The sequence below is a fragment of the Lasiosphaeria miniovina genome (assembly GCF_030549165.1).
Source record: "Lasiosphaeria miniovina strain SMH2392-1A chromosome Unknown B0T26scaffold_7, whole genome shotgun sequence".
NCBI lineage: Eukaryota > Fungi > Ascomycota > Sordariomycetes > Sordariales > Lasiosphaeriaceae > Lasiosphaeria > Lasiosphaeria miniovina.
Window position 1 is genome coordinate 4,217,054 of NW_026848226.1, and position 27,947 is coordinate 4,245,000.

Consider the following 27,947-nt stretch of genomic DNA (forward strand, 5'->3'; position numbering starts at 1 on the left):
GGCTTGCAAGTCAGCCCCCATCTAGTTTCGCGAGGTCAATAATCAACTCATGCGCGTGTCGTTTTAGCCCTTCGACGCTTCGCGGGTGCCTGATTAGGCTTTCAAGTATGATATTAGCACCTCAAAGCTTTGTCTGAGATAATCAACCTTGGGTAATTAAATTCCGACTTCCTTTACCACAACTCAGACGTACAGCCATTCCATGACTCTCGGGCCATCGTTGCGCAAAGAATCCAGGCCATCGTTGCGCGAAGAATTCAGGCCACCGTTGCGCAAAGAATCTCATCTCGCCCCCTTAGAGCAGACGCCCTCTATTAACCAGCTGCAACAGAATGAACACCTGCGCGGCAGAGCCAAGGAACGACACCAACGAACTCCACCCCGGCGACACAAGCAGATACAGCAACATGCTCCCCACCACGCTCAGCGCACTCGCCACAGCAAGAATCCACGTCCACCTGCGCGGCTCACCGCCGCCACCCGCCATCACATCAGGCCAGAGCATCGTGAACAGGCCCAGGAGCTGCATGGCGCCGCCAGCCACCAGCTGCCAAAACTCGGCATCGTCGTAGCGCCCTGGCTCGCCCGGGCCGGGGCTGAGCCACCAGCCCATGAAGGCGGGGATGCAGGCAAGCACCGTCACGCTCGGCACGGCGAAGTTGACGAGCGCGCGGTTCTGCGGCGCGTAGTGTATCTGTTCTTCAAGCGGCGGCGGTGGCGGCCGGGCAGGGGGCTGGGAACCCGACGTGTCCCACCACCGCTCCGCTTCGGCGTCGAACAGGTCCTGCGGGCTGCCGTGCATCGCGCTGTAGGCGTCGGGGTAGTAGCTCTGCAGGGCGTCGATCTTGACTCTGAGAGCGGCCAGCGCAGGCTCGTTGAGGCTGCCGGCGTCGGCGGCCGACTTGATGGCGGCCATAAGCAGCCTCGCGCGTTTGAGCACGTTGTTGAGGCGGTTGCGCTGCGTCTGGTCGTCATGCACCGCGGCCTCGAGGTAGTCTTGGTAGTTATGGCAGCCGGCGAAGCGCTTGGGCCGCACGGGCAGGTCGACGTGGTTGCAGCGGGCCACGAGCGCGGCGTGCTCCTTGGCTGCGCGGTACAGCTTGACCCGGATGTTGAGCAGGTCCGGGTAGTAGTCGCTGGGGCCGAGGTTGACGATGCATTCGTGCACCTGCCAGTCCCGGAGACCGGCCACGTACTCGCTCCCCAGTCTCCGGTCGTGGCGGTAGATGCTGCGGCGGTCCATGTTCAAGTCCCTCTCGGCCGGGGTGAGATACTCAGCAAACTTGTCGCTGCAGGCTGCCGTGTCGCCGCCGTCGCCCAGGGCGAGGCTGGTGAGCGCGTTGAGCACCAGGAGGTGGCGTGCGACTTGCTGGCGTAGGGCGCGGTGTTCTTGGTTCACGGCTTGGTTCTCGTCGCGGCCCGGGTCGCTCTCGTCTACTCGCGCCACATGTTGTCAGACTTGTCGAGATAATACCATCAAGATATTTGTAGGGATAAGCTCAAAACCGACCTGGATGGGCCTTTCCTCTCCGGATCCGAATGTTGGCTCCCGAGACTCCCGCCTCGACGTCACCGAGGGAAACAGTCGTTGTGCTGGCGCTGCTCAGAGCCCTGTCGATGTTTGACGACGACGCCATCCTTGATGCCAAGATTCACGGTAGTTGGAACTAGATTAAGCGATTGATTATTGCGTAGGGCTATGCTAGTAAATATCTCGTGAGTGTTAATCGAGACCAAGGGTATAGTAAATAGTTAAGGAGATTTCACGCTCAAATCTTTGGGATCAACAAGGAAGGGAGCAGAGACTCACGATGCTCGGCTGTGGTGGTCGGCTTCCCCTCTTTTCCACCTTTCCAGGGCGCGTTTCCTTCAGCCCAGTGGTCCAAATCTAGCTTGGCGGAGGGGGCTCAGCCTTAGATAACGATGCTTCGCCTCCACCAGTTAGCGGGCTGGAGGTTATCAATGCACGCCATGCATCCACACATTCGTTTTCCTCGGTAACTGGAAATCAGCATCCCATCAGCACAAATTTGACGGCTCGGGCATCACATCTTTGATTAATTGTGCTGAGGTTTTGAAGAGGTTCGAGTCTCTCATATCTGCAAAGCGGCACTCTCGCTTTGCAGCCCCAAAACTCATCATGGGCTCTCACCTGTAGAGGGGCTCTCACCTGCAGAAGGCTCTCACCTGCAGAAGGCTCTCACCTGTACAAGGCTCTCACCTGTACAAGGCTCTCACCTGTAGAAGGGCTCTCACCTGTAGAAAGGCTCGCTTGCACTCACTGAGGACATCGGGCTGAAGATCACCCAGTCGTAGGAATCTGAACAAGCCGCATGAGGAAGTTTGGCGTTGGGGACCTGGGTACATATTCTAAATGTCTTGAATAACCAACAAGATCAGCATTAATCGATGCACAGCATGGCAATATTAGGTAGCGGCATTGCTAGGAGTTGGAACCCAGTTGGTACACAACAAATGATTGCCGATTATAACGCACTAATTACCCCCAGGCCTGGTGGGAAAAATTACTAGACTAACTACAGAAAGGTAAACCAATGAACGGACGTGAAAGCCAGCGAGAAAAGATGGCTTCACTCTTTGGTACATGATACACACTGCAAAACCCAGTCCACCATCACCGCTGCCCAGCCCTCGTCCCCAATTTTCAATCTGTTGTTGACTCAAAAACCACAGCAAGCAGTTGTAGACCCGAGTTGACGATGACGGCCCACGCCAATGCGCCCTGGCGCGGGCCCCAGGAACCCCTTCACTGCCGTGTTTTGGCCGACACGTCGTGGGGATACGGCTACCTTAGCCGATGAGGCTGCCGCACTGGAACAGGCTGATGTCGACGACAGTGTTCTAGAGGAATAAACGTAGTGTCAGCTTTTCCAGTTGCTTCCTAGACAAATGGCAACAAACAAATCGTCAGGGGGTGTTTCGCACGGGAGCAGCATTGGTAGAGCAGCAGTAGACATTGCCACCGTTGCAGGTGTTGCCGCCCAGGAGGTCGCCGAGTAGCAAGCTGATGACGGTGCACTGCAGGTCGAGGCCGCCGTGCTGGGTGCAGCAGACGGGCTGGTAGTTGGCGTTGCAGCTGCTGCCAGTGCGGGCGGCCACGACAGGCTCGGCCGCGGGAAGAGCCGTGGCAGTCATGGCGAGGGCCACGATGGCGGTGATGACGTTGGTGAGTTGCATTTTGGCTGGTTTAGGGGGTGGAACTGGGCGTTCTTTGCAACGAAGTGGAAATGAGGGGGTTCTGAGGTTGAGCTTGAGGGCAAGGCTGGGCCGGGATGCTGGATTGCTGATGTCTTTGGTGATGAGTCTGGGTTGGTGAAGTCGAGAGAAGAAGGGGGTTTATATAGATAGCTGTGAGGGCAACGTCGCCGGTAGTTTCGAAGGTGGAAACTGCTTCACGCCTCCATAGCCACCCCCTGGCCTCTGCATCAACTCATTCCCGATGCTGTGTTGATGTCCGTCGTCATCGACACGATGATTTCCTTGTTGGGAAGAAGACAACCAATGTCCAGGCCGAGTGTCAGCTTGGCGCTTTAGTGATAACAGACATATCCGACCAGCTTCTGAGGATATTCATGATTCAACTTGGTTCTGGACTTCAAGAAAGTGTTGACGTTCACTTGCTTAGGCGAAAAGCTAGAAGGACACTTGAAAATCCAGTTCGCTTCAGCTTGGGATGCCATTGCCACGTAAGAAAGCTACCACAGCTCAACACACTCTGCGGAAGTCGCAGCACATGACTGTTGCCAAATCCCCAGCTCCTACATAGTGTGCAGTGTTCCATGCTAACCAACGAATTGGAGGAAACCCGGGGCTCGGTGCGACCCGGAGAAGAGAGACTGATCAAGCTGTGGCCGCCCCTGAATGCCGCTGCCAACTTCTCTTCGAGATGCAACATGATCTGATAATTATGCCTCGGGTGGTATAGGCATCCAGCGATTGCCGTAACGGCGCGTTCTGCGATGTGATTTGCCAGGGGTTGCCCCAGGTTCACGTCGTCGCAGGAAAGAGTGGCGGCAGGGGAAATCTGCAAGACATCCCAACCGGCTCCTGCTCGCCGTTAGCCCCATAGAGATGAGATGAGCTTGGCGTCTTGGGTCCGAGATGGCTTGCACATCCGAGATCGGGATTAACCAAGAGAGCAAAGTCGAGTTCTCAGCCGCAGTTCCCGCCCGTCCGTTCAGTGCCCAAGCCAATACCAGCTATATCTTCGGCGCGAAGGTTAAAGGCACTCTGTTCTATCACCACAGCAGCATACTTGTTTGCTTTGATAGCTCATTCGTGCCCCTTTGCTTAAGCCTGCTTAAAACCAAGCTTGTCATACGGCTCAGATACGAGTCGGATAGGGGTCCTCGTCAGGATGCCGTGTGCCATGGCGTGTAGGAAGAAGCCGCCACCAAAAATTCCCGGCACATTCATAACATGGAAGCGGCGTACGAGAACGCGGCCAGAAGCTAGGCGCGTTTTCCAAGCTGCAGCCAGCCAGATTCATGGCGCATCACTTTGTAAAACTAGATTCCCGAACCCCACGGGGCCGGAACGAGCTGCCCAGAAAATTCGTTGGCCCGTCACGTTCCACGACATGCGAGCCTCGGAAATTGCCCCTTTAGCCGCCTCCCAGTAGCAGTCGAATTCTGAAAATACTAAAAGTAGATCTCTAGAGAGCTGCTATGTATGCGGCACGACCCTGGGAGGCATATCCGCCGCGTTGACAGCTACCGACGACCAGGATCCATAAAGCAGCCCGCACGTCCACTGTTGTTTCAACGAGTACGGTTATTTGAGTTTTTCGAAACGCAGCATTATTCGTTCAGATCAATCATGCTAATTAGAAGCCTGGGGGAGACGTTGGTTGGACATGGGCAGTGGGCAGTGGGCAGTGGGCAGTGGGCAGTGGGCAGCGGGCGCTGGTCAGGCAGCTTGGCTGAAGTGGACTTTCACCATGCCAACTCACAATTAGCAAACTGGGCAGCTTGACACGAATCCCTCCGGATGCGTAGTGGTGTTTGATGACGAGTATCAGACGACCGGACCCGAAGGCTTTGCTCTCCGACGGGTACGTGCAGTCCGCCAACGGCTGTGAAACGCGCCACTAATCCTAGCTAGTGCCAAACATGACTTGGTAAACAGACTTGAGTTGAGAAAATTAGAACAGTCTCTCTTCTGATGTTGCAATCCGGCACTCTTAATGCAACTTCGGAGTGAAAACAAGGAAGCGTTGCCACAAGACGAGACCAGCCTCCGTTCAACCAACTAAGAAGAGCCGCTCGTTGGTTGCCATTACCCTTATACCTGATTATAAAGCTATTCCATGAGCCTCAGAGCTTTGCAGGTCCTGTCAACCTCGGATTCCTGGAAGTTCGAGATCGCCATGACAGCTCTGTCATCAAGGCACGTGTGACTCACGAGAGCCGTACAAGCAACCAGAAAGAGATAGTGATAGCCCACAAACCAAAGAGAATCTGCAGGGCCGTGTAATAAGTTCATGGAAGGGAGCAGCTCAAGAAAGCCACTACCTTATCCAACCAGGTAGGTGGACGTGGCCTCATCTTGTTTTGTCGTTCATTATTCAGGCAAAATCAAGCCCGCTGCCACAAATCTCACCTCTCGTGCGAGACGCTTCTCATCTGAAGCTCAAGATCCCGAAGCCTCGCACAAGGCGCCCGCCACTGACGGCAATCCTTCGCGCCACCAACAACCCCTTGCCAAGGCGGCCACCCCCCACCCGACGCCGGCTTTGTGTCGGGTTTGCGCGTGAATGATTTTCAGTTTCTTCCAGGTCTAGACCACACCCTCGACGGCCTTGCAGTGTTGGTGGCCGGAAAACAACATCGAGCCAAGGCGCCGTGCTGTCCGGTCTGCAAAATGAGGCGGCCTTGGGCAGAACAATAGAACATCCATACCGAGTTTGGCCAAAGGGTTAATTACCGGCCGAAACCCCCTTCCCGAAATTCTGTAACCAAGCTGTGCGCGACAAGACGATGTCGATTATTTTCTGGGCTGACAGGACGCCGAAGATGGCACTCACTTTGAAGTGGCCTCAGAATCCAATGGCCGCCGATGGAGGGTGGGTTTCTTGGCAACGCGATTGCTGACCCCGATACTTCGTACCCCCGATCGGTGTCCACCGGCCTTGGCTTCACGCACGAGCGGACAATATATTGAAGATAATACTGCTAGATCTGTACAGTACTTGTGTCAAAATGCTTACTTTACACGCTCTGTTCTCCGTAATCCAGATAGAGTTGAAAGAGCGCGGAGAAGCTTCAGTTAAGGACGGGAAAATTCTGCCGCTCTGCTTGGCGTAAGCCCTAGGCCAAAGCTGGTATGGCTCAGCAACGCCACAACACCGCCTCGGCAGTGTCACCACACTTTCCAGAGTCGAGACACCCATTCCGAACTGCGAAAGGCTGTTGGGGAGCCGGACTTGCACCTTCTGCGGTCTTGATAAGGACTGACAAATAACTTGCCCCGATTCAGCTCGACTGGTTCCATTTTGGCTAACCAATAAAAGACATTGTGTCTTTCCGCCAAGGACGTCAAAGTCGAAACCTGGTAAACGATGCGGACACGAAGGTGCGGACACGAAGGTACGAACTGAGTACTCATTAAAGAACGCCCAGCAAGGTCATGTGAAGATGGCCATGGCCTACAGTGTGTGTTTTGTCCGAGAGAAAGAAAGTATTATTTCCAAGAGAGTATTATTTCCAAGCAGCATTATGCCAATACAAACACATTACAGTATGGTACATGTAGATAGGAAACGTGAAGGCGTGGTTGCTCGTTGGCAAGCTCTGTCCGGTCACCTCCGCGCGTCATACGACACTGTGTACTGGTCTGTCCTCCGCACATACATTGGCGGCGGCGGCGGCGGCGGCGGCGTCACCAAGCTCTGCTGGCTCCCTGCAGAGGGATAGTATGTAACGACGGGCTCTCCGGCATATCTGTGGTCGACCTCGACCTTCGCCACGCCGCCGAGGCTGTTGAGGTGGTGATGGTTGCTGCGCTCGAGGTCAAGGTACACGCCGGCTGAGACGTCGCCATTCTTCCCGCTCGGCACGGACCGCGCGGACCTCGACGAGTGTGATGATTTTGTCTTGGTGGTCCTCTCCGTGTTCCAGCGCACGAAGCGGTACAGGGAGGCGGTGACGGCGGCGAGCCCCGGGATGTCTTTGAGTATTCCGCGCAGGGGCGGCACGCAGCCCATGATGATAACGAAGGCCTGTTCCAGTCCGGCCCACATGACGGCCAAGCTAGCGCTGTACTGCGCGTCTACGGTGGGCTGCCTGCCGATCCAGACGGCCTTGAGGATGGACAGGGCCACCGTGAACAGCGACATGCCGAGCATGACGATGAGACCGACCTTGCGGTGCAACGCCATGTGTAGGCTCCAGACGATCATGACTGGCAACAAGACATAGGCCAAGTCCGAGAGCGTGTAGAGGGCTGCGTTTGTCAGTCCGAGGCCTCTAAAGCGCACGCGACGTTTGGAAGTGGCGGGGACTCACCTTGCAGGAAATACTCGAGGTAGATGACAATCCTCGGGTCCCATCTGGTGACTCCGGGGCGGAACACGTCCCAAAGACCCTCGGTAGGTTGGACTTGGAGCAGATGGATAGGGATGATGGCTGTCCCTACGATTGTCTGAGTCGTCGTGAGGACGATGGTGAACCACTTGAACCACTTGTGGACGCCGCCAAACAAGCGGACGAGAAGCAGGGCAATGGAGATGCGGGCTGTGATGGAGACAGCCATGCCGAAGACGAGGCCGAGCCAGCAGAACTTGAGCACGTTGACAAATGGACCGGGCATCTCAATATCAGCGTCGTGTTTCCCCATGCCGAAGTGGTACGAAGTCGATATGAGGCTCTGGAACACAAGCTGAAAGACCTGTGGCGCGGCAGCCTCGTCAGTATCCGGAGCTGCCGTGTAACACACATCGAGTTCACTCACAACCGCGGCCAGCATTAGCCAGTCGTCCAATCCCGTGGCTTTCGTGCCCTTCTTGCACAGGTAGAGCCTCAAGGAGATGGCCACCGTGGCAATTATGGTGAAGGTCCACGTCATGCCCATCACCAAGGGCCCGATGCCGTGGTCATTGGGATGGGCCGGCGGTGGAAACGCGAACGGTGGCGGGGCGGACATGACGGGTGTCGAGGAGAGCGACGATTAAATTACTAGCAACCGATCCGACGGGAAGGACAGATTGAGAGGAAATAGGACGAGCACCAATGATGTAGGAAAGACACGGAAAGAAAAGGGCGAACGAGCGAGAGATGGTATATTTGCGGGAGGGCAGAGAGGGAGCACGCTGGGGCCAATGTCCAACGTGCATTCCCTTGGGAGAAAAGAGGGCAACGACGGAGCCATGTCTGGCCACATCTCCAGCTTGCAATCCCGGGCCAAGGCGGCGTCGAGCGGCGGTGCGTGTGCCGTCCACGACTTCGTTCGAACAGTCGCCTCAACTGGGACGTGTGAGCGGGGGAATCTACGACGTCGGAGCGAAACAGCGTCCCGTCTGAGAGAGGCACAGCGGACAAAAGCGCCCTTGGCTTAGCTCTGCTGACCCGTGATTCTGACACTCCCAACTGAGCGAACGGCCAACAGGCGGCGGGCTGGACAAATCCTGCCAGCCATCCTTTCCTCGCTCCAAATCGTTCTAGTTCCAGTTTCGGGCTTGCCTTGCCACTTGACAGACTGGCCGAGCTCGAGCCGAAACGCGGTGCCTCGAGTTGCGTTGGTTTGGCCTCCAGCGTTCTTGCGGCAAGTGCAACAGCGAGTGCATCAGCGAGTGCGTCAGCGAGTGCGGCGACAAATGTCCAATGCAGACAAGACAGTACTGTACGAAGAAACATCGGCGGGTCAAAAACCGGCGCATCGGCGAATGCAATGGGCGAGTGCGACAGCAGGGGATACCTACAATCCGAGTCGCCAACAACCTTGGCGGTTGATGGCGACGAAAACAAGGCAGGTGCACTATCGACAGGCGCATCGAATCGCTGTATTCCAGCAGGTTTCTAACCGCGAAGAGAGAATGGTGGGCAGAGAAAGCAAGTGCAGAGAAAGCAAGTGCATCGATGGATCGGTGGGTTTTGGGGTTTTCGGGAAAACGTTCGGTCAATAGGCAAGTGCGGCTCACTCACGTGCAAAACAGTCTTTCAGTGGCAATACGCCGATCCTCCAGGGTCGATACCTGGTACATACGTACAGCACGAAGCTGCCGAAATAAGATGCAGCCTTGGAAGGAACAGGGGGCTTCGGCGGGGACGTTCGGACTTGGGAGATGGCGGGGTCGGTCGGTGACGGCCCAAAAAGTTGGGGTGCACGTTTCGTCGGCTTCCCACGGGCTGCTGCCACCACGCAGTCATTCGCTGTAATTGTCTTGATAAGGCAATTACTGACCGAGCACCCGAGGAGATGGGTTGTCGTCCATCCGGACAGAGCAATCCAGACTTCCCAGACTTTCCCAGACTTTCCCAGACTTTCCCAGACTTTCCCAGACTTTCCCAGACTTTCCCAGACTTTCCCAGACTTTCCCAGACTTTCCCAGACTTTCCCAGACCTTCCCAGACTTTCCTTGGTTGGCTGAAATATAAATAGCGTTGGGCTGCAGTGCTGCGGCGACGAATGCGACTGTTTTCGCGCTTGCCCACTGGGTAATAAACCGAACCGGGCTCGTTCCTTGGCAACGTCGCAGTTCCCCTTGCATCGCCGCCGGTCCGCCTTTCTCGACATGGAGAAGAGGAAATAACCTCATGTCCTGAATGGCGGGGTAGAGTCTACATTGCGACTTTACGTTGTCTTCTCTTGGGACCGGTAAGTTTTATCAACTGGTCGTGGCTCTCCAAGTTGGCAAGGTTTCGTGCAGAAGGAGATCTGGTGCAGGATGACGCCTTGAGTCCTTGACAATGCTGACTTGGAGTCAGCAGCGAGCGCGCGGCGCGATTGCCGCCTCTGGAGTCTGGATTCCTGGAAACAACCACGAATACGTGTATTTACTTACGTATTCGTAGTTACCTTACACACATGTATTCCGTACGCGGAACGAATATGCAAGGCATCCGTATCCGTATCTTGCGGGCAAGACGGTCATAAAGTTCAAATACGAGCAGCAGCCATGCAAGACAAGACAGCTAACGGCCCGACAAGAAGGCGACAGCCTAGACGCCAACACGCGGGAATAGCCGTGCTTGATCCTGCCGCAGATTTAGGAGCCAGCGACCGTGCGGTACTGTACAGACTTTGTGCGTGGATACCCACAGAGTATTCGTGCCTTGCTATGTACATGCTTATTCACATCTGGCAGACGAACTCCCGCGCCCAGGGGCCCTGCCCCACCTCACATCACCTCAGTAGCCGCGCACGCGGTAGTGCATCTCGCACGCGGTAGTGCATCTGCGCACGCGGTAGTGAATCTGCTCAAGCCTTGCAAGGCACTTGGTAGGGAGCATGCATCCTTGCTGCCGCATGCACGATGCCTCGATTCTGCTGAGAGGAATGATGAAGAACCTTGGGGAACTTTTCAGACAACCTAAGTTGCGTCGAGCAGGCGCACGGCCTTTTCGCCCGCCAAATCCAGAAGGCCGCTTTCGTTTCGAGGCCTCACCGAGAAGTTACTAGGTTATAGCAGCCCTGATCCATGCTCAACGCCGGCACTCCAGCATGCAAGGCGCCGAATTACGCTAGAAAAAGCACCCCGCCTTCCAGCTCCCTTGTTCCCCTGCTCCGGGCACTACTCCGGAGCGCAGCTACCTTAGGTTCTGACGCCAGCCGGCCACAGCACGGGCGGCCGTGCGAAGTCGGTCTCTCTCCAACAAGAGAAAATCGCCGTGATAGCGTCGCGATAGCGCTTGAATGGCCTCGATTGAAGCCCATGACGCATACCAACGGAATGGTTACCTGGTGCCAGCGCTCCGGTCGCGAAGACGGACCCAACAACTGCTGTGCGACGCGACAGGCTCGTTACCCCGCGTCCCCCAAATAATTGTCGGGACATGCCTGGAAGGCGCGGGCAAGCGGCCATCCACCGTTCACATCCATCGTTCACCATCCATCGTCCCATCTCGCCCCATCCCAACGCCCAAAGCCGATGTTCTTCATCAATCCGCAACGAAGTTACCTGTGCCGCACTCCTAACCGGGGGCCCTCCGCCGTAACAGGGCCGGACTGGGGCATGTCCAACAAGCGCGCTCCTTGAGGAGCCAACCAAGTGTGGCAACTCGAAGAATGTAATGTTATCTAAATAAGCCATCCATAAGGCAGGCAGTCTAAGGCAGGCAGTCTCCCTTAGCATCTCCCCTCGGACCCCTACCAGGAACACAGGGCAGCGGGGTGCAGGCAGGCATCGCCGTTCACCCCACCTTACCAGGCTGCCTGCCGGGGTAGCTGCGAAGTCAGTCAATAAGCCGCCGAAAGGGGGCCCAGGTGCATATTGCTTTAAGCGGGTTTGCTTTCCTTTTCCTCTTTACTGCATACCGTCCCACACACCCACACACCCATACAGCTCACTCCTGGAAGCAAGACTGGTAGGACACGGCGAGTGGCTGGGCATGTTTCCGGATTGGTGATTTTTCTTTTTGCTTTATTGGCTAGGTCAATCCAATCGCAGCAATGGCGGGCTTGTCATCCTGCTTGAGATGGGGCACGGCGGCTTGAAGACGCAGTGGTCAGCAACCACCCTCCACACAATAATTATACTGGGTGCTGTCCTTTCCCCCCTCAGCACGAGTCCTCCACTTCTTTTCCTCCAGCGGGATCATATCTCACGTCCCTTGTAATAATCCTCGGCAGCTTGGGCTCACGGCAAAAGCGGCCTGTTTGTCTATCTATCTTGATACCTACCTACCTAACTTGATACCTACCTACCTTGATACCTACCTGACCAACTTGATACCTACCTACCTACCTTGATACCTACCTACCTACCACCTACCTACCACCTACCTTGATACCTACCTACCCACTGCCCCCTCCACAAGTTACAGAGACCCCACACCACGTCACAGCCGCTCTCAGTTACACACACACATAGACCATGCCATCCTCGCTTCCGGACCCCGCCCCGGCCCCGGCCCCGGCCTCCGCCTCCGCCTCCGCCTTGGGCCAAGACCCCAAGACCGTCTTCGTGACCAGCGCCACCGGGCTGGTCGGCAGCACGCTCTGCGAGCTGCTCATCGCGCAGGGCTACTCGGTGCGGGCGACGACGCGGGACCTTTCGACGCCGGCGGCCCAGGCGCTGCTCCGCGTCGGGGTCCACCTCGTCCAGGGGTCGTGGGACGCGCCCGACTCGGTGCTGCGCGAGAACCTCGGCCGTAGCAGCAAGCTGTTCCTGTGCCTGCTGATGGACCTGTTCGACGCTTCGCTGATGCCGCAGCGGGCGGCGCAGATGGCCCGCGTGGCCCGCGCCGCCGGCGTCACACAAGTCGTGACGCTGACGTCGCTCGGCTCGGCCATGGTCGAGGACGGCGCGCCGCTGCTGCCGGTGCCGCTCAGCCCGTTCGCGGCCGCCGCGTTCCCCGCTGGCTACGACGTCGAGAAGGCGGCCATGGCCGGCGGCTTCGACAGCTGGACGCTGCTGCGGCCGGGCTTCTTCATGGCCAACTTCCTCGAGCCCAAGATCGGCCTCGGCTTCGTCGGCCAGCTACGCGACCGCGAGAAGGGCGTGTGGCGCAGCTCCATGGCCGGCGAGGCCCTGCTGGGCCTGGTCGACCACGTCGACATTGCCAAGACGGCGGTGGCGGCGTTTGAGGCGCCGGCAAAGTTCCACGGCAAGAAGGTCGGGCTGGTCAGCGACGAGATGCCGGTGCAGAACGCCCTCGACGGGCTGGCGCGCGCCATTGGCGACGGCCGGAAGCTCAAGGCGGAATTCATGGGCGACGACGAGATGAAGGCCGCCCAGGAAGCCGGGTCGTGGTTGTACTTTTGCTCAGACCCCACCGCGCGCTACATGCACGACTACGTGGGCGACCTCGCCGAGATTGGTAGCTGGATCCCCGGCGGGCTGACGTCGTGGGACGCTTTCCTCGCGAGGGAGGAGAAGCTGGTGAGGGAGACTTATGGGCGGCGCATGAAGCGGAGGAGTTTTTGGTTATTCGGTTGGAAGTAGCACCAGAACACGGCCGGTCTCTACATATTCCCTTGTCTTCTTTATATTTTTATATACGGTTAGCCTCGATGCCCTAGTGTCAAGTAAGAAGTCACCCGCATTTGTGTAACGCTGCGAGTAGTCCCGCCACTACCAATGTAGACCGTTTTGCAGCTGAGCAACGTGTGCCATATTAGCCAGTAACCTAGACTTGCTCAACTTGATCGTGTTCTTATCGTACGTAAATACGCTGTATACGCTCTCAAGCCCTTGTATTCCTGGTGAGGAACCAGGTACGCCTACCAGAAACGCCTCAGATACGCCTCAGAGACGCCTCACAGACGCCTCACAGACGCCTCAGATACGCCTCAGAGACGCCTCAGAGACGCTCTAAATACACCTCAATGAAGTCCAGCAACCACGTAACACAGCAATCCGTACGGCACATAACACCGTGACATGTGCGAATACCCACCACAGTTCACAGCAAGGCAGAGCATCATATCATACACGTTACATGTGATGCGTTTTGTTATTTTTACTCTCGTTATTTTATCGTCAAGCTGACCACAGAGTGCGTGACTCTTAACTATAGAACCTCACGGCAGGCGCACGTCCATGACGCTCTCGTAGCTGCCGCCATTGTAGACGTACGTCTTGATGAGCTTGAGCCCGGCGGCCTCGATCAGGCGGCGCCACTGCGCCTCGGTGCGCTCGCCACTGGCAAAGGCAGCCAGCATGGTCAGGTCCATGGACGTCGTGTCGACGTTGACGCCCGTCTCGGGCAGGATCATCTCATCGATCAGCAGCACCGAGTCGGCCGTCATGGCCGCCTTGGTCAGCTCCAGCAGAGTCTGCACCTTGAGATCAGGGTGGTTGTGGAGCACGCCGCGCATGAAGTAGAACTTGGCCCCTGTAAGTTGTCAGTTCCTGGACGTGGCAGCAAAGAGGCAGGGGGGTGGGTAACTCGGGAGAGGCTCACCATGCACGGGCTGGGGGTTCCAGAAGTTGTGCACCATGTTCTCGACCTTCGGAGTGGGCAGGGCCTGGGCGATGGAATGCGGCAAGTCCTGCAGGATGACCCGGCCGGGCACGTTCGGATGGACGGCCTTGAACTGGGCACACTGGTGGCCGATGCTGCCGCCGATGTTGACGTAGACAGGGGCCTCGGCGGGCCAGCCCTCGGTCGCGGCCTCGACGGGGTACACGCTCAGCCACGACAGGTCGGACTCGCGCCGCAAGGCCATGAAATCGTTAAAGTAGGCCAGGTTGGCCGGGTTGTCACCGAACCACGCGTAGGCGTGCTTGTCGGTCTTGTAGGCGTCCTGGAATACCGTGTGCAGCTCATCTGTTGGGCTCTTGTAGCCATTTTTCTTCAGGTGCTCCGGGATGGCCAGATACTGCGGCACGCAGGTGTACAGGCTTTTTTGGAAACGGTCAGTGCTTGACTCGCGACGTGGTCATGGCAGGCGAAGTGATGATGCTCAACATACTAGTGGCGGATACCCGGCTCTGCAACCTTGTCGGCGAGGTTCTCGGTCAGGGCATTGGCGGCATAGCGGCGCTTGCTGTCCTCGTCGACGGCACCAATAGAGGCGAGGTACCTCAGGAGGCGGCCTGCAACGAGTTCACGGGTCAGTTGACTGAGGCGGTAGATGGCATGCAACGAACGGCCTATCTTACCGGCGAGCAGGACTTCCGCCCCGGTCTTCTGGGCGACTTCGTCGACGGTCAAGGGGCCAGCGGACTTGACTAGGAGCTTGAACAGGCCCAAGTTGAAGCCAACCTCGATGATAGTTGTTTGGAGAGGCTGACAGACGAGACGGTCAATCTTTGTTTACTAGGGGGTTCACGGTTCACGGAGCACAACCTACTAGGCACCCATATCGGTGGACTGTTTCGTCGGGAAGCTCGAGCGAGTATGCCAGCTTGTGCAGAGAGGCCATGATGGAGTGGCGAGTCGACTCATCGGCCGTAGCGGCCAGGGCCTTGATCTGGTCAAGGGCGGCGTCAACCATTGTGTATAACGTTTGTGTGTGTGTGTGTGTGTGTGTGTGTGTGAGAGAGAGAGAGAGAGAGAGAGAGAGAGAGAGAGAGAGAGAGAGAGAGAGAGAGAGAGAGAGAGAGAGAGAGAGAGAATGTGTGTGTGTCTGTGAGAAGTGAGTTGAGCTACTGACAATGGCAATGATCACAATCACAGCCTGTGGTGTTGCTTGCTTCTACTTAAGGTATCCCACCCCCTCTCCCACCCCCTCTCCCACCCCCCCTTGTTGACATTGGATTTGTCGGTTAACTTGATATTCGTGCGTTGCATATATGGGGGCTGCCAAGAGATTGCCTGACAAAGACCGGTGGGTACCCAAGGTACGTACCTTGATGGCCAAGGTATTATGTGCCGAGCAAGTGCAGGAGGTATGCTGCTCCCAATGTGCGTGCACGTGTATTTCGAACCAACACGAGGAACCACAAGCGTTGCATAGGCACCTTCCCCAAAGACTGTTCCAGATGTACTGTGTATCCGTCTGAGCCGGACATAATTACATTGGCGACGGATTTCCGCCCAGCGCTTGTCTGATCCCGGTGGATCAGCTACTATAGTTGTTCCTTGTTCCTGTCAGGCTCCAGCTGCGGGTTGCCGTGATGTGCGTGTGAGTGGGGAGCTTCTAGGCCTACTAGAAAGTTTAGCTTGGGCGGGAAGCTCGGCAAAGTGGCAAGGTGCATCGGGGTCGTGATTCCTTCGAGTCGGCCGGTCTGAGCCACGTCTGGGGTGTGACAAGTCACCTTCAATGATTCGAGGGAAGCAGGGCAGTAGCCGATTAGATAGCGCGCAGCCTTGTCGGGCTGTTGTCGAGTAACGAATGTCGCGGAGCGCCAAAGAAACACGGTCGACATGCTTGTTCAGTAATTGACAATGTGACATGAAGTAAATTATTCGACTCGTGGCCCAGGCCAGCACGCAGTACAGTCAGTACAGTCAGTACAGTGTCTGGTGCCAGTGCTGTCTGGTGCCAGTGCTGTGCCGTTCAATAATCCCGCCAAACACGGAAACAAACCAATAAACAATCGACTCAAAATTCGGAATGGAACCCCATACGACCTCAGCAGCCGGGTTGGCGGTGCGCGTGCTGTAACCCATCCGCCCATTTATCCATCCCAGCTAAGGTTATAACACCTAAAACAGCAGTTGGTGTAACGCCGTGTCTGACCCAAGCATGCCCGAGCATGCCGTATTTCGCAAAAATGCCCGATCCACCGGTACGACGCGTAATCTGTATCGGCTGACAGCCTGACGCCCTGTATCAGCTAACAGCCTGACGCCCTGTAAGATGACGCAGTAACCTGGAAGGTAAGGTTGGTGGCTCCTCCTCGGGCTGCACTACCACTACCGCGTCTCCACAGGCCTGGCCACACTGACCGCGGCCACACGACCACGGCCCCACAGCTGTCCGCTTTCCATTGGATCAAATCCTCAAAGCCCCCGCGCAGCGAGGGCAGCCGCCAGCGTGTGGGCAAAAGTGTCCACATGGTCTGGGCCAATCATGGTGTAGTGCTCGCCGGCGACAGGGTGGAACCGCACCTTCTCGGTGCAAAAGTCAGCCCAGCGTGCAAGGTGGACGGCGAGCCACTCCTCGCGCGACTTGGCCACGGCGCGGAGGGGGATGGCGTAGAAGACGTCCAACGCGGCGACGGACCCCAACGGCTCGTAGTCGACGGCCATGCTCTGCAAGCCGAACGCGACATCGGCCCAGCGCGCGAGCGCGTCGCGCGTCAGCCCCAGCTCGGCTAGCTTGGGCGCGCCTGCCTCGGCCACGACCTGCTCCAGCGCCGCAGCGCGCGACAGCCCGCGGAACCTGCTGCCGTCGTCGGAGTCGGCCTCGGCCGCGTCGGCGCGCTCCTCCGTAGTCAGGCCGAGGAAGTAGGCCAGGTGCAGCAGGCACATGTTCCAGCTGAGCTGGCGCATGCGGTGCTTGATGTGCGGCGGCAGGTTGAGGCTGCCGACGAACCGCACCTCGTCACCGAACCGGGGCCCCGTCAGCACCTTAGCCATCTCGAACGCCAGCATGGTGCCGAAGCTGTACCCGGCAAGCGCGTACGGCCCCCGCGGCTGCACCCGCCGCACCGCCCCCACGTACGTCTCCACCGCCTCGCCGATGCTGCCGAAGCTGCTCTGCCCCGGCTCGAACCCCCGCGCCCGCAGCGCGTACGTGGGCCGCGAGTGCCGCTCCAGCGCCCCCATTCGCACCGACAGGTTAAGGAACACGAGCACCTCGCCCACCCCCGGGTGCACCAGCCAGAGCGGCGTCCTGTGCCCCGTTGCCGCGAGCGTGACCACGGGGTCATACATGCTGTCGAGCGTGGCCACGGGGTCATACGTGCTGTCGAGCGTGGCCACGGGGTCATACGTGCTGTCGAGCCTGACCACGGGGTCATACGTGCTGTCGTTGCCGTTGTGCGCGTTGTGCGCGTTGGCGTTGGGTGGTGCTGACGAGTGGGGCGGTGTAGGGTTGCGCGCTAGAGATGCATCCGATGGGGGTATCTGGAATTCCAGCGCCCCTGCCAGGGACCGGGCCGTCGGGTGCTTCATCAAGGTGATGACGGGGACGGATATGCCTAACCGCGTATCTAGCCGGTGCTTGAGCCGGATCAGATCCATCGATGTGAAGCCGAGCGAGAAGACGGGCGTGTCGACGCTCAAGGTCGGTGGGGGCGCCGTGCTGCCTCCCGCCGCAATGGCGGCAATGTCCTGGAGCAGGAGCGTCTCGGCCTCGCTTGCGGGTGTCGTGTCGGCGGCGGCCTCTCTCTGTTTCGCAGCAGCGAGCTCGTCGAGTGCCTCTGCGTGGAGCTCAACGTCGGCGGCAAAGACGCCCTGCTCGAACAGCGTGCGCATCTTGGCCCGTGAGATTTTGCCCAGTGCCGAAGTCGGCAGCAGTGCCACCGATGCTTCGCCGAGCACGAAGACCAGCGGACGCGACGCCGTGCTCAGTACGCAGGCCTGCACGACGGCCTCCTCGGCAGCTGCCCGTTCCCGTGTTGGCGTCGGCCAGGCCCGAGGCACCACGGCGACGGTGACCTGCTCAGTGGGCATGCCCGGGGCGCGCGACGCGAACAAGACAACACGCGCCACCGCCAGGCCCGAAACTGCCCGCTCGACGGCTGTCTGCACGTCGGCCGCCAGCAGCTTGACGCCGTTGATGTTGACCACGTCCTTGACGCGCCCGGCCAGGCGTAGGTTGCCGCCCGCGTCCAGCGCCGCCTGGTCCTCGGTTCGGAACCATCCGTCGGGCGTGAAAGCGGCTGCGCTAGCCGGCGCGTTGCGGTAGTACCCTTTGAAGACGACGGGCCCGCGCACCTCGAGGTCGCCCACCTCGCCAGGCACAGCTACCCGGCGGCGCTCCGGATTTGTCGTCTGGCCGCTGTCGTTGCTGGTATCGTTATCGGCCACTGTGATGCGCATCTCGATGCCGGGCATGCACCGTCCCAGCGCGGCCACTGCCGAGTCGTGCTCGACCTCGTACGCCGGACAGGCCAGGTTAAAGATGGCGCCGGCGCACGTCTCGGTCATGCCGAAGCCAGGGGTAAGCACGTCTGGCGGCGCGCCGAGCCCGCTCAGCAACGCCGCGGCAGCCACGCACGTCGCCGTGTCGTTGGCCTCGCCGCCCGACGCGAGCGCCACCAGTCCCGACAGGTCCCACCTCTTCTTGTCTTGTTGCCCGCTCTCTTCGTCGTCTGTTGTCCCTGCCGCGACGGCGCCCACCAGCCGCGCGAGGAAGAAATTCGGCGCAAACGAGCGCGCCACGCGGTGCTCGCTGAGTAGGTCGAGGAACCGCACCGGCTCCGACACGACGTCGCTCGCGTAGGCGTGCACCTGGTCGGCGCCCAGCCACAGCGCCTGCAGATGGATTTCCACCAGGCTCGCCACGTGGTCGAGCCCGATCCAGTTCAGCAGCGTCCCCGACGCCGGCAGCGGGCGCACCGACGCCTTGCCCGCCACCGCCGCGAGCACTTGCGCGTGCGTCAGCTGCACCGCCTTGGCATTGCCCGTGCTGCCGGATGTGAGCATCAGCATGGCTAGCCCGGGTGGTGGGGCGCAGTGTCCGTCGGGGCCGTTGGAATCGCCAATCCCGTTCGTGCCGTTAACTCCGTTGACACCATTGATTCCGTTGACTTTTTTGTTGCCATAGGTGCTGTTGGTGCCGTTGGTGCCGTTGACTTTTTTGTTGCCATAGGTGCTGTTGGTGTCGTTGGTGCCGTTGACTTTTTTGTTGCCATGGGTGCCGTTGGTGCCGTTGGTGCTGTTGGTGCCATTGGTGCCAGCGTTGGTATTGTGGCCAAGGACATGCCCGTTTGTGTCGCTAGTGTGTTTGACGCCGTTGAGAGCGTTGATGCCGTTGACTTGCTTGGCGCCTTTGAGCGGGTCCGGTGGTTCTGAGCCATCTTGGACAAGGCATTCGAGTGACTCGACAAGGCGTTCGAGTGACTCGACCGTGCGCACCCGCAGCGTGTGGTCGCCGTCAAACAGCGGCAGCGCCCGAGCCCGCGTGATGCAGAGGGGCGACTGAAGCAGAACTGCGAGCCCCTGGATGTGCTGAAGCCGGTGCTCGTCGACGTTGCTGAAGGGCGACGAGAGCACCGGCAGGCCGTCGGCGAGCAGCACGGCCCAGAACCACAGAATCGCGTCCCAGTGGTCTTCGAGATGGAGCAGCACGGGACTCGCCCGGTGGAACCCGCCGAGCGACCGCAGGGCGTCGCTGCGGAGCGATGCCTCGGCATGCAAGGCGCTGTAGGATATCTTGTTCGGCACGGTGCCGCTCCGCGGGTACAGCAGCAGCTTCCCAGATGACGGCCCGGACGCCGCCCTCTCCCGCAAGAGATCCTGGAGTACCATTCCCTGATCCATTGTAGAGGGATGCGATGCGGGTAAGGAAGCGAGAGTTTGCCGGGTCAAGAGCCAAGCGCAGGACACACTGCCAGAATTAGTCTGGGGAAACTTGTCTGTCTCTAGAATTGGGGCAGAAATAATGGGGCATGGCTCTCGACAATCCGCCTCGCTGGTTATCTACACGGGAGCAGGCTTACTTCACATCGTAGTCTGCGTGCCAAGGTGAAGCCCAGTGTCCCAGTAGTGAGCCGGCCGGCAAGCGAGGGAATGCAACCGTTGCCCCCCACCCACTTCCACGGCGCCCAGTCCCCCCCCCCCCCCTTTTTCCCGTGTCATCACCTCCATTTCCATATCTCACTTGGCTCACTAGGCTGGCGAGACCTTGGTAACACTTCGCAGGGCGGCGGGGCTTCCAAGACCCTTGAAGGATTGCGACCTCCCACAGTCTAATGCTTCGCCCGCCAAGAACCTTGAATCCCGCCTGCAACCACAATTCAATGGGGGGGATTCGGTCACTCGCGGGCGGGATTCAAGGTTTGCGTCCACCGGCGACTTCTTCGCCGCATTTTATGGAGCAGCATCTTAAGCATACATACCGAATATGTGTACGTGTATCCAGTCCTAGCTCTCGATCGATGGAGGCCTGCGCCTGCGCCTGCGCTTGCGCCTGCATTGCATCGCGTCCACCTGCCATGTCGTGTCGGCCCCCCCCCCCCCCCCCCCCCCCTCCTCCCATTCCTGCGGATTGTCTATTGCTCGGCGTAAAGGCACCGCGGAGAGGCGATAGCTCCGCAAGACTTTTGTGACGCCTGTCTGTGTGACGCCTGTCTGCATGACGGGCACCCAAGGGTACCGAGTTGGTTCGGCGACCGTGACGGCATATTATTAATGTCATTGGAGCATCATACTATTAATGTCATTGGAGCATCATACCATGTAGCAGCCGATAGTCAGGGTAGGTGGTAGTGACGAGAGTCGGGGCGTTTTTGACGCTCGAGCGTGAATGGTATTATTAGAACCCAGTACCAAGCATGCCCAGTCTCACCGCGGTCTTCCTGGTTCTAGGTCTTATCATGGTGCGCCGCCTCTCCGCATACTTACCCTCCTGTTTATTTTTCGTCCTAAAGAGGTCGTCCTGCGCCTTACGCTATTGTCTTGGTCTCCACCTCTGACATGCAGGAAGCAGGACCGCGGAGTTACATCCAAGAGAAATACCTCGATACGTGACGCTAGGGGTTTATGCATTTAACCGGATAGCTGGGCCGTCAGCACCCCGACCGATGACACCTCGGCCGAATAGCTCGCCCCCTGTCACCTTGACCGGGACACCTTGGCCCGGACACCTTGACGACCTAGTGGGATTACATCGATTTCCCTTATGGGCGGCCGACCTGCCCTTCTGATCACACGATATGACATGACCTCAGCCCAATCCAGGAGAGCTGCCGTTCGACCCAAGTATCAATTGTCCAAAAGTTCCGACTCGAACAGCCATGCCGAACCCTTCCCTTACGCGTATTGCCCAACTCGCTGCCACCATCACGGCCGAGGTCGCCAGGATTGACGGCATTCTCGCCGCCCATGGTCTCCCCTCGCCGTCGCTCGACGAAGATGCGCCGCCCGCTCTGCCAGACGAGGCCGCAGATGCCCAGGACGCCGTGCTCGATGCTGCCGCCGAGCTCAATGACCTGCTCCGGGAGCCCCTAAGCGCCATCTACGAACATGGCGGAGTAAGTGCGCCCCTTGTCCGCGCGATAATCCGCCCCTTGTCCGCGCCATAATCCGCCCCATCGTCCACCCCAATATGAGCGATAGGAGAAAAACAGTGCTGAATTTTATCCATCGTCATAGCACAACAACAACGTCTGCCTCCAGACCATCGCGCGCTTCCACATCAGCGCCATGGTGCCGGCGGGCGGGCGCGTGTCATATGCGGACCTGGCCGCGCGCACGGCACTGCCCGAGCAGGTGCTCCGCCGGCTGCTGCGTCACGCCATGACCATGCACGTCTTCCGCGAGCCCGAGCCCGGGATGGTCGCCCACACGCGCGCGTCCAAGGCCCTGGCCGACCCGGCCATGAACGCCTGGCTGCGCATTGGCACCGAGGAAATGTGGCCTGCAGCCGTCAGGGTACGTGAGGAGATGCATCCGTCTTTCCTCGGGTAACGAGCTTGGAGGCTGACGTTTGACTACTTGGGTGTGCATGCAGATGCTCGACGCGCTGCAGAAGTGGCCCGGCTCGTCAGAGCCCAATGAGACGGTATGCAGTCCTCTCCCCCTGCCGTGGAAAACAGGTGCTATCCATCAGCCGGTTCCTGGCCTGGGAATTGACATCCGCTAGGGCTTCTCCCTCGGCCACAACACGTCCGAGTCCATCTACGGTGTCATCGGTGGCGGCGGGCCCGAGCTGGCCGTACGGTTCGCGACAGCCATGGCCGTGTACGCGTCACGGCCCGAGTACTCGCCGGCGTTCATCGTCGACCACTACGACTGGGCCGCGCTGGGGCCGGACACGCGCGTCGTCGACGTCGGCGGCGCGCAGGGCCACGTCGCCATGGCGCTCGCGCACGGCCACGCCAACCTCGCCAGCGTGCTCGTGCAGGACATGGCCGTCGTCGTGGCCGGCGCCGACGCCGGCGTGCCTGCTGCTCTCAAGTCCAGGATCGCCTTCATGCCCCACGACCTGCTCGCGCCCCAGACCGTCGTGGCCGACGTGTACTACTTCCGCTGGATCCTGCACAACTGGTCCGACAAGCACTGCGTGCTCATCCTCCGCGCCCAGATCCCCGTGCTCAAGCCCGGGGCGAGGATTATTATCCAGGAGACGTGCATGCCCGAGCCCGGTGCCGTGCCGCGATGGAAGGAGAAGGCGCTGAGGTTTGTGCTCTTCCCCTTCTTTTTGCTTCCGCCTTGAAAGGATCTGTATCAGCGTACTGACTACCCAATCTGAACAAAACAGAATGAACGACATCAACATGGGTGCCGTCTTTAACGCGCGCGAGAGGACCGTGGGCGAATGGCGCGACTTGCTTGCTGAGGCTGACCCGCGCTTTGTTCTAAAGGCCGTCACGGAGCCCAAGGGTTCGGCCTTGGGCATTCTCGAGGTGGTGTGGAGTGCGACAGACTAGAATGTTTGTGAATAGACACCCCAGTTACCACCCCGTATCTCCGATTCCCAGGGCTTCAACGTTTTTCGAGGTCGGGTGAAGCAATTTACGTCTCCGTCTGCATGTTCAGAAACCTGCGAGTTACTTAATTAAAAGGGTTGCCCTTTAGACCTCTCCAACCACTAGTATGGATGAAAATCTAGCTTGTTAAGCACGAGTATACCTTCTTGTCCCCTTTCTCGGCGTGTGCGGCCATCCATATATCGCTCAACAAGGTCATGACTGCATGGAATGCCGTACTGCGCCCTGAAATAGCCCGTACAGAGAGGTGGAGGTGCCGGGGTAGTATTCTTGAAGGTCGGCACGGCTCCGAGCATAATGCGGTATTGTTTGGTGACCTTATTTTCGCCTAGGTCGGAGACATTGAGAGGAGCATCACCAAGCCATTTCTGGCCAATATATTCGCGCTTAAGGTGGTATAGTTGGTGTAATCGTGCCTCCTGAATGCCCTCGTTCATTTGCGCCACCATATGGAACGACTGCTTGACTGCATCGAGTACAGTACTGTTGCCCGTAATGATGAAGCTTTTGAGGAAGCGGTTAGCGACTTCAACTGGCGATGTGGTCCTGTGACCGGAATTGAACCTCTTGTTGGTGTAGCAGGCAGCCCACTCCGTCACAATAGGCATGTAAGTCTCCTCGATATATAAGAGTATGTCTTGTTGTTCAGGAAAGAATGCCTTGAGCTTCTCGTATGCAAGGTTGAAGCCTTCAACAGTCGGTGCATAGAGGATATGCTCCCAAAGCTTGCACAGGCCAGCCCTCGGGTACTCAACCTCATCGGGTATAGGCCCGAGAGGCTCATCGTCACTCCCTCGGCGGTTAATGCGGTTGACGACGCCTTCATCATCTTCGTCAAAGACGTCATTTTCATCGCCTTCGGTACTCTCGTTTCCAGCTTCAGGAACCGGCTGGCCAAGTCGAGCGAAATGCGCTGCAGTAACCCGCATGGCAGCCTTTTTATCCCACTTCCGTTTGACATGCAAGACCACATTCTTGTTGATGTGGAAGATACAGATCTGGGCGTCGGCATTAGGGTAAACACGTGCTACGGCATTCTTTATCGCTTTGTCCAAGTCTGTTAAGGTAATGGCAGGTTTACCGGCTCCAATTTCCTCGCGATGAGCATTGACCTGATGTATCAGCCAATTAAAACCTACTTACCACGCCTCAGTCCAAAAAAGACCTATTGGTTTGTTTTCATCGTGATCTAACCATTGTACGTTGTAGGCGATGCCTTTGTCGTCAAGCAGCTTTATCGTGGCCTGAAAAGCAGTATGCCCGTCGAGGTCATCCTTGCGGAGGGAAAAGCGAAGGTTCCTGAGTTGTCTGCGGTTGAATTATATGGAGGGAAATTTCCTACGAAGCTCCATCGTAATATCACGATTCTTTGTGCCCGGCTTGTCGTTATAGTCGGTCATGAATGCCTGTTGTTGACAGCCAAAGCCGTTGCAACTGCCTTGAAGCAGCAGTCTCGCTTTATGGTGTCTGTCTTGCGAGAATGTGCCTCTGAGGGCCGTAATTTATCCCAGAGGCAGGAAATATCGACTCGCGAAGGTCCAAAGTCCTTGATGTAGTTGCAGGCACGCTCTTTCTTGACGGAAAAGCCCTGTTCATTGGCCCAGTCTTGAAGTTCAAGCATCAATATGTCGATAGATTCATATTTGTGGTTGAGGAAATTGTGGTCGAGCGGGAGCGCCGTCACGGGCCTTGCAGGCGGAGCGGGCGGCTCGCGAGCCGGCAAGTCGGGTGTGAGGTAAAAAGGGTCGTCGTCGTCGGGAGAATCGGCGCGCGAGGCCATTCTACTGCTAGTTAGCATCGCCGATTGCATATGAAGCGATGCACCTACTTGCGCAGCGATAAAATCGCGTTGTTGTTGTTGTGGCTCAATTGACGGTATTGTGGTGATGTTTTTGGTGGATTTGGTGGATTTGGTGGATTTGGTGGATTTGATGGATTTGATGGATTTGGCGATGGCTTCAATTGCAGCCTTGCAGGGTAGAAATTTGGCTAGGTTCGGTGGGGGAGAGGGGTGGGCCCGGGCGCCGGGCGCGGTTGAAGCTGCATTGTACTAGCCATCTGAAGATGAGCGGGTTGGCCATCAATCTATTGTTTTTTTTGCGGGAAAACAGGGACTCGGCTGGGCTAGTAGCTTGGCGACCCGACTTCTCAGCCGGTAAAACTCAAGGCAAAGCTAGTGTCATTGACAGCCCGAAGCGGCAACATCTTTAAACTAAGTGGCGAGCATTTACCACCCTAGTGCAGCCACGGCCAGTCCGTGCCCAACCTCGTACGCCGCATAGGCCATGTTAAAATAGCGCCAGTAAACGTCTTATTCCTACCGTGTGATAACGCCGCGGTAGCCATATACGTCGCCAAGTATCTCGTCGCCAGGTATCTCGTCGCCCGATACGAGCGCCACAAGTCCGACAGAGCTTATCAGACAGGTCCTTGCAATGACAAGAAAAGCCCCATCTAAGTTAGCTTACCCAGATTTGGCCAGGCCCCACTTTTGGCCCGGGCGCCGCCCGCACTTACACAACGCAACGCATGACATTTGAAGCTATAGAAAAAGGTCAAATCAACTAATTACAATGCAACTTTCGTCTTCTTCTTCATCTTCCGAGCCCTCTAGTTCGTCTGAACTGTCAATATCGCGCCCAGCTGCCCTCTGTGCCTTGCGAATGTCCTCAATCGTAGCAAACCTGGAATTCGGGCTCAATTGGACCTTCTTCTTGCTGCCTTTCTTGTTCTCAATTTCGGCCTTGAGAGCTTCATTCTCACGTCGTAGCTTAGCCAATTCGAAGTCCTTGATGTTGAATGCCTTTTCGATCTTCCTGAATAGCGTACGGCGAGTGCGGCGAGCCGCCGAATGTATGTTCAATTTCGCCAGGGAGACCGTGAGCTCCGTGACCTTTTGAGGAGTCTTCCAGACGCCGTATTTATCATATACCTGTTTCTGCAGGTAAGCTAATGACCTGGCTTCCTCCAGGGCCTATGAAGCTATATTTGTGGTGCCTTGGTTCCTGTTTTCTAGCAACAACTTGCTTCGCAGGGGCTTTTGCTTGTTGACAGGCCACAACCCGGCGGCATGCCAACCTGCCTTGCAGTTGCTGGGCTGAAATGCGGTTTTCCGGGCTTTGAAATAACAAAGCAACATAAGCCGGCGCCCTAGAACCGTGCTGTGCGATAACGTCGGCCTGCTATTGAGCTCCTTCCTGTATGCCCTCTTCAGGACTGAGAAGACAGTCAAATCGAGAGGTTGAAGAACATGAGAAGCGTGTGGAGGTAAATAAAGAAGGTAGATGTTGTTTTGGAAGCATGACCACATATAATCATCGGTGGTATGACTGCCGTGGCCGTCAATAATAAGTAGTCGTTTTTCTCCGTTGGCTGGCCGGGTCCTAGGAATGAAGACCTTCTGAAGCCATTCCAATGCCCTTGCATCGTCAATCCGGCCTTTTTCCTGGCTTGTGAAGTGCCAACCAACGAAGAATTTGAGTTTTTCTGGGTAGTGTTGTTGTTGAACGGTCTTTCCTTTCATAATGACCGCAGGAGGTAGGGACTGGCCAGTTGCAGAGATACATTCCACGAAGGTAGTCCAGCTGCGAGATCCGGGTTGTTCCTTCATCAACACCTTGTTTTCTGAGCTTCCTATGACCTGGCCGTTGGAACCCTAGCCTTCAAGAATGCCTGTCTCATCTTTATTCCAACGGTGCTCGGGCTTGATGCCCCGAATAACCGGGAGGGCCAGGTATTCGAACCAGGCCGTCACGGCTGCCTTCGTAGCTCCGTTGAGGCGCACCGAGTCGATCCGCTGTGCTCTCTGGCTCCTAATGGTCGGGTTCCGGGCCATGAAATGCCGCACCCACTTCACCCCGATCTCGTCAGGCTTCCCAAGCTCCCGGGCCAGCCGGCGGGCGAATTCCCTAACCTGCGCATGCGTAGGAGGCAGGCCGAGGGCACCCTGCATGACGATCCACTCGGTCAAACGCTCTTCCACAGGCTTATCTAGAGTCTGCATGTGTTCAAACGCAATGCAACGGGCTTTTGTGCCGGCCAGCCGGTGCCGAAGTGTACTCCTCGGCACACAATATTTTGCTGCCGCCTGACGCACACTGCCGCCGTCTCGCACAAACTTCATCGCGGTCAGCATCTCCAATTCGTCGTATTCAGGCATGGTAAATAGAGGATTGATTGAGCTCTCGATTAACCAAGAAATGGAAGAATTTGGTCTTGTTTTGAGGAAGTTGCGGTGTGATGAAGAAAAATCGGTCAATCACCCTTGGTGTAAGTGCATGGTGGCTTGCGCATGGGCCAAATGTAGGGCCTGGCCAAATCTGGGTTAGTTAACATAGAGCGAATGGGTTTCCAAAGGATTTCAGCCTCGGTGTAAACTCCGATGTTCATTCGCGAATAACACATCAATGAGCAAACGGTAACACCGGTATTTACTTGTACACGGAACGTGAGGCTGCTAGCTTGCGGGTCTCAATTCAAAGACGATGAAACGTACGGGCGGGAGAAAACCAATCAAAGAACAATATCCGTCTGTCACATCCTCTCGAGTCTTTGCAATAAGTTTTCTTGCTGACATGCAACATGCTGCAGAACAAGGCATGAAACTCGGTCCAATCTTCCGCGCTCTGCGGCATCAGCCTCACGCCGTCATTGGTGAGCCAGCCTATGGCCCCAGCCTAACACACACGACGATGAGGGACGATACCATTCTATCCTTCAGCTCATACCACTCGGAAGTTTACAGCAGGCTATCAGCGGCACGGCGTCTAGCTCGTCG

At 57.5% G+C, this 27,947-nt stretch overlaps 8 protein-coding genes across 8 annotated transcripts; 2 read left to right on the forward strand and 6 right to left on the reverse strand.

Annotated features, from left to right (window-relative positions):
- Positions 1-295: 295 nt before the first annotated feature.
- Positions 296-1,637, reverse strand: B0T26DRAFT_680702 (uncharacterized protein; the record flags this gene model as incomplete). Its single annotated transcript, XM_060440525.1, has 2 exons — positions 296-1,437; positions 1,511-1,637. 2 exons carry the CDS (start codon positions 1,635-1,637, stop codon positions 296-298), a joined length of 1,269 nt encoding a protein of 422 aa, XP_060292235.1.
- A 1,174-nt stretch (positions 1,638-2,811) lies between these two features.
- Positions 2,812-3,198, reverse strand: B0T26DRAFT_680703 (uncharacterized protein; the record flags this gene model as incomplete). Its single annotated transcript, XM_060440526.1, has 2 exons — positions 2,812-2,862; positions 2,947-3,198. 2 exons carry the CDS (start codon positions 3,196-3,198, stop codon positions 2,812-2,814), a joined length of 303 nt encoding a protein of 100 aa, XP_060292236.1.
- Positions 3,199-7,138: 3,940 nt separating this feature from the next.
- On the reverse strand, positions 7,139-8,139 carry B0T26DRAFT_602527 (uncharacterized protein; the record flags this gene model as incomplete). Its single annotated transcript, XM_060435763.1, has 3 exons — positions 7,139-7,464; positions 7,527-7,908; positions 7,972-8,139. Coding segments are annotated over 3 exons (876 nt in total), but the record flags the coding sequence as incomplete, so codon positions are not given.
- A 3,913-nt stretch (positions 8,140-12,052) lies between these two features.
- B0T26DRAFT_680705 (uncharacterized protein) lies at positions 12,053-13,123 on the forward strand (the record flags this gene model as incomplete). Its single annotated transcript, XM_060440527.1, has 1 exon — positions 12,053-13,123. The coding sequence occupies one exon, from the start codon at positions 12,053-12,055 to the stop codon at positions 13,121-13,123; it is 1,071 nt and encodes a 356-aa protein (XP_060292238.1).
- A 287-nt stretch (positions 13,124-13,410) lies between these two features.
- On the reverse strand, positions 13,411-15,206 carry B0T26DRAFT_729271 (S-adenosyl-L-methionine-dependent methyltransferase). The gene is made up of 5 exons (XM_060442951.1): positions 14,977-15,206; positions 14,786-14,912; positions 14,596-14,719; positions 14,085-14,524; positions 13,411-14,015 (listed from the first exon to the last, which is right to left on the reverse strand). Exons 1-5 carry the CDS (start codon positions 15,118-15,120, stop codon positions 13,702-13,704), a joined length of 1,149 nt encoding a protein of 382 aa, XP_060292239.1. The 5' UTR covers positions 15,121-15,206; the 3' UTR covers positions 13,411-13,701.
- A 1,365-nt stretch (positions 15,207-16,571) lies between these two features.
- Positions 16,572-19,988, reverse strand: B0T26DRAFT_655515 (acyl-protein synthetase; the record flags this gene model as incomplete). The annotated part of the gene is made up of 4 exons (XM_060438634.1): positions 16,572-17,517; positions 17,668-18,509; positions 18,546-19,287; positions 19,621-19,988. 4 exons carry the CDS (start codon positions 19,986-19,988, stop codon positions 16,572-16,574), a joined length of 2,898 nt encoding a protein of 965 aa, XP_060292240.1.
- Positions 19,989-21,475: 1,487 nt separating this feature from the next.
- B0T26DRAFT_656635 (S-adenosyl-L-methionine-dependent methyltransferase) lies at positions 21,476-23,110 on the forward strand (the record flags this gene model as incomplete). Its single annotated transcript, XM_060438726.1, has 5 exons — positions 21,476-21,712; positions 21,834-22,112; positions 22,192-22,242; positions 22,324-22,859; positions 22,942-23,110. 5 exons carry the CDS (start codon positions 21,476-21,478, stop codon positions 23,108-23,110), a joined length of 1,272 nt encoding a protein of 423 aa, XP_060292241.1.
- A 1,222-nt stretch (positions 23,111-24,332) lies between these two features.
- B0T26DRAFT_485294 (uncharacterized protein) lies at positions 24,333-25,115 on the reverse strand. Its single transcript, XM_060435297.1, has 2 exons — positions 24,999-25,115; positions 24,333-24,951 (listed from the first exon to the last, which is right to left on the reverse strand). The coding sequence occupies exon 2, from the start codon at positions 24,948-24,950 to the stop codon at positions 24,567-24,569; it is 384 nt and encodes a 127-aa protein (XP_060292242.1). The 5' UTR covers position 24,951; positions 24,999-25,115; the 3' UTR covers positions 24,333-24,566.
- Positions 25,116-27,947: the final 2,832 nt, after the last annotated feature.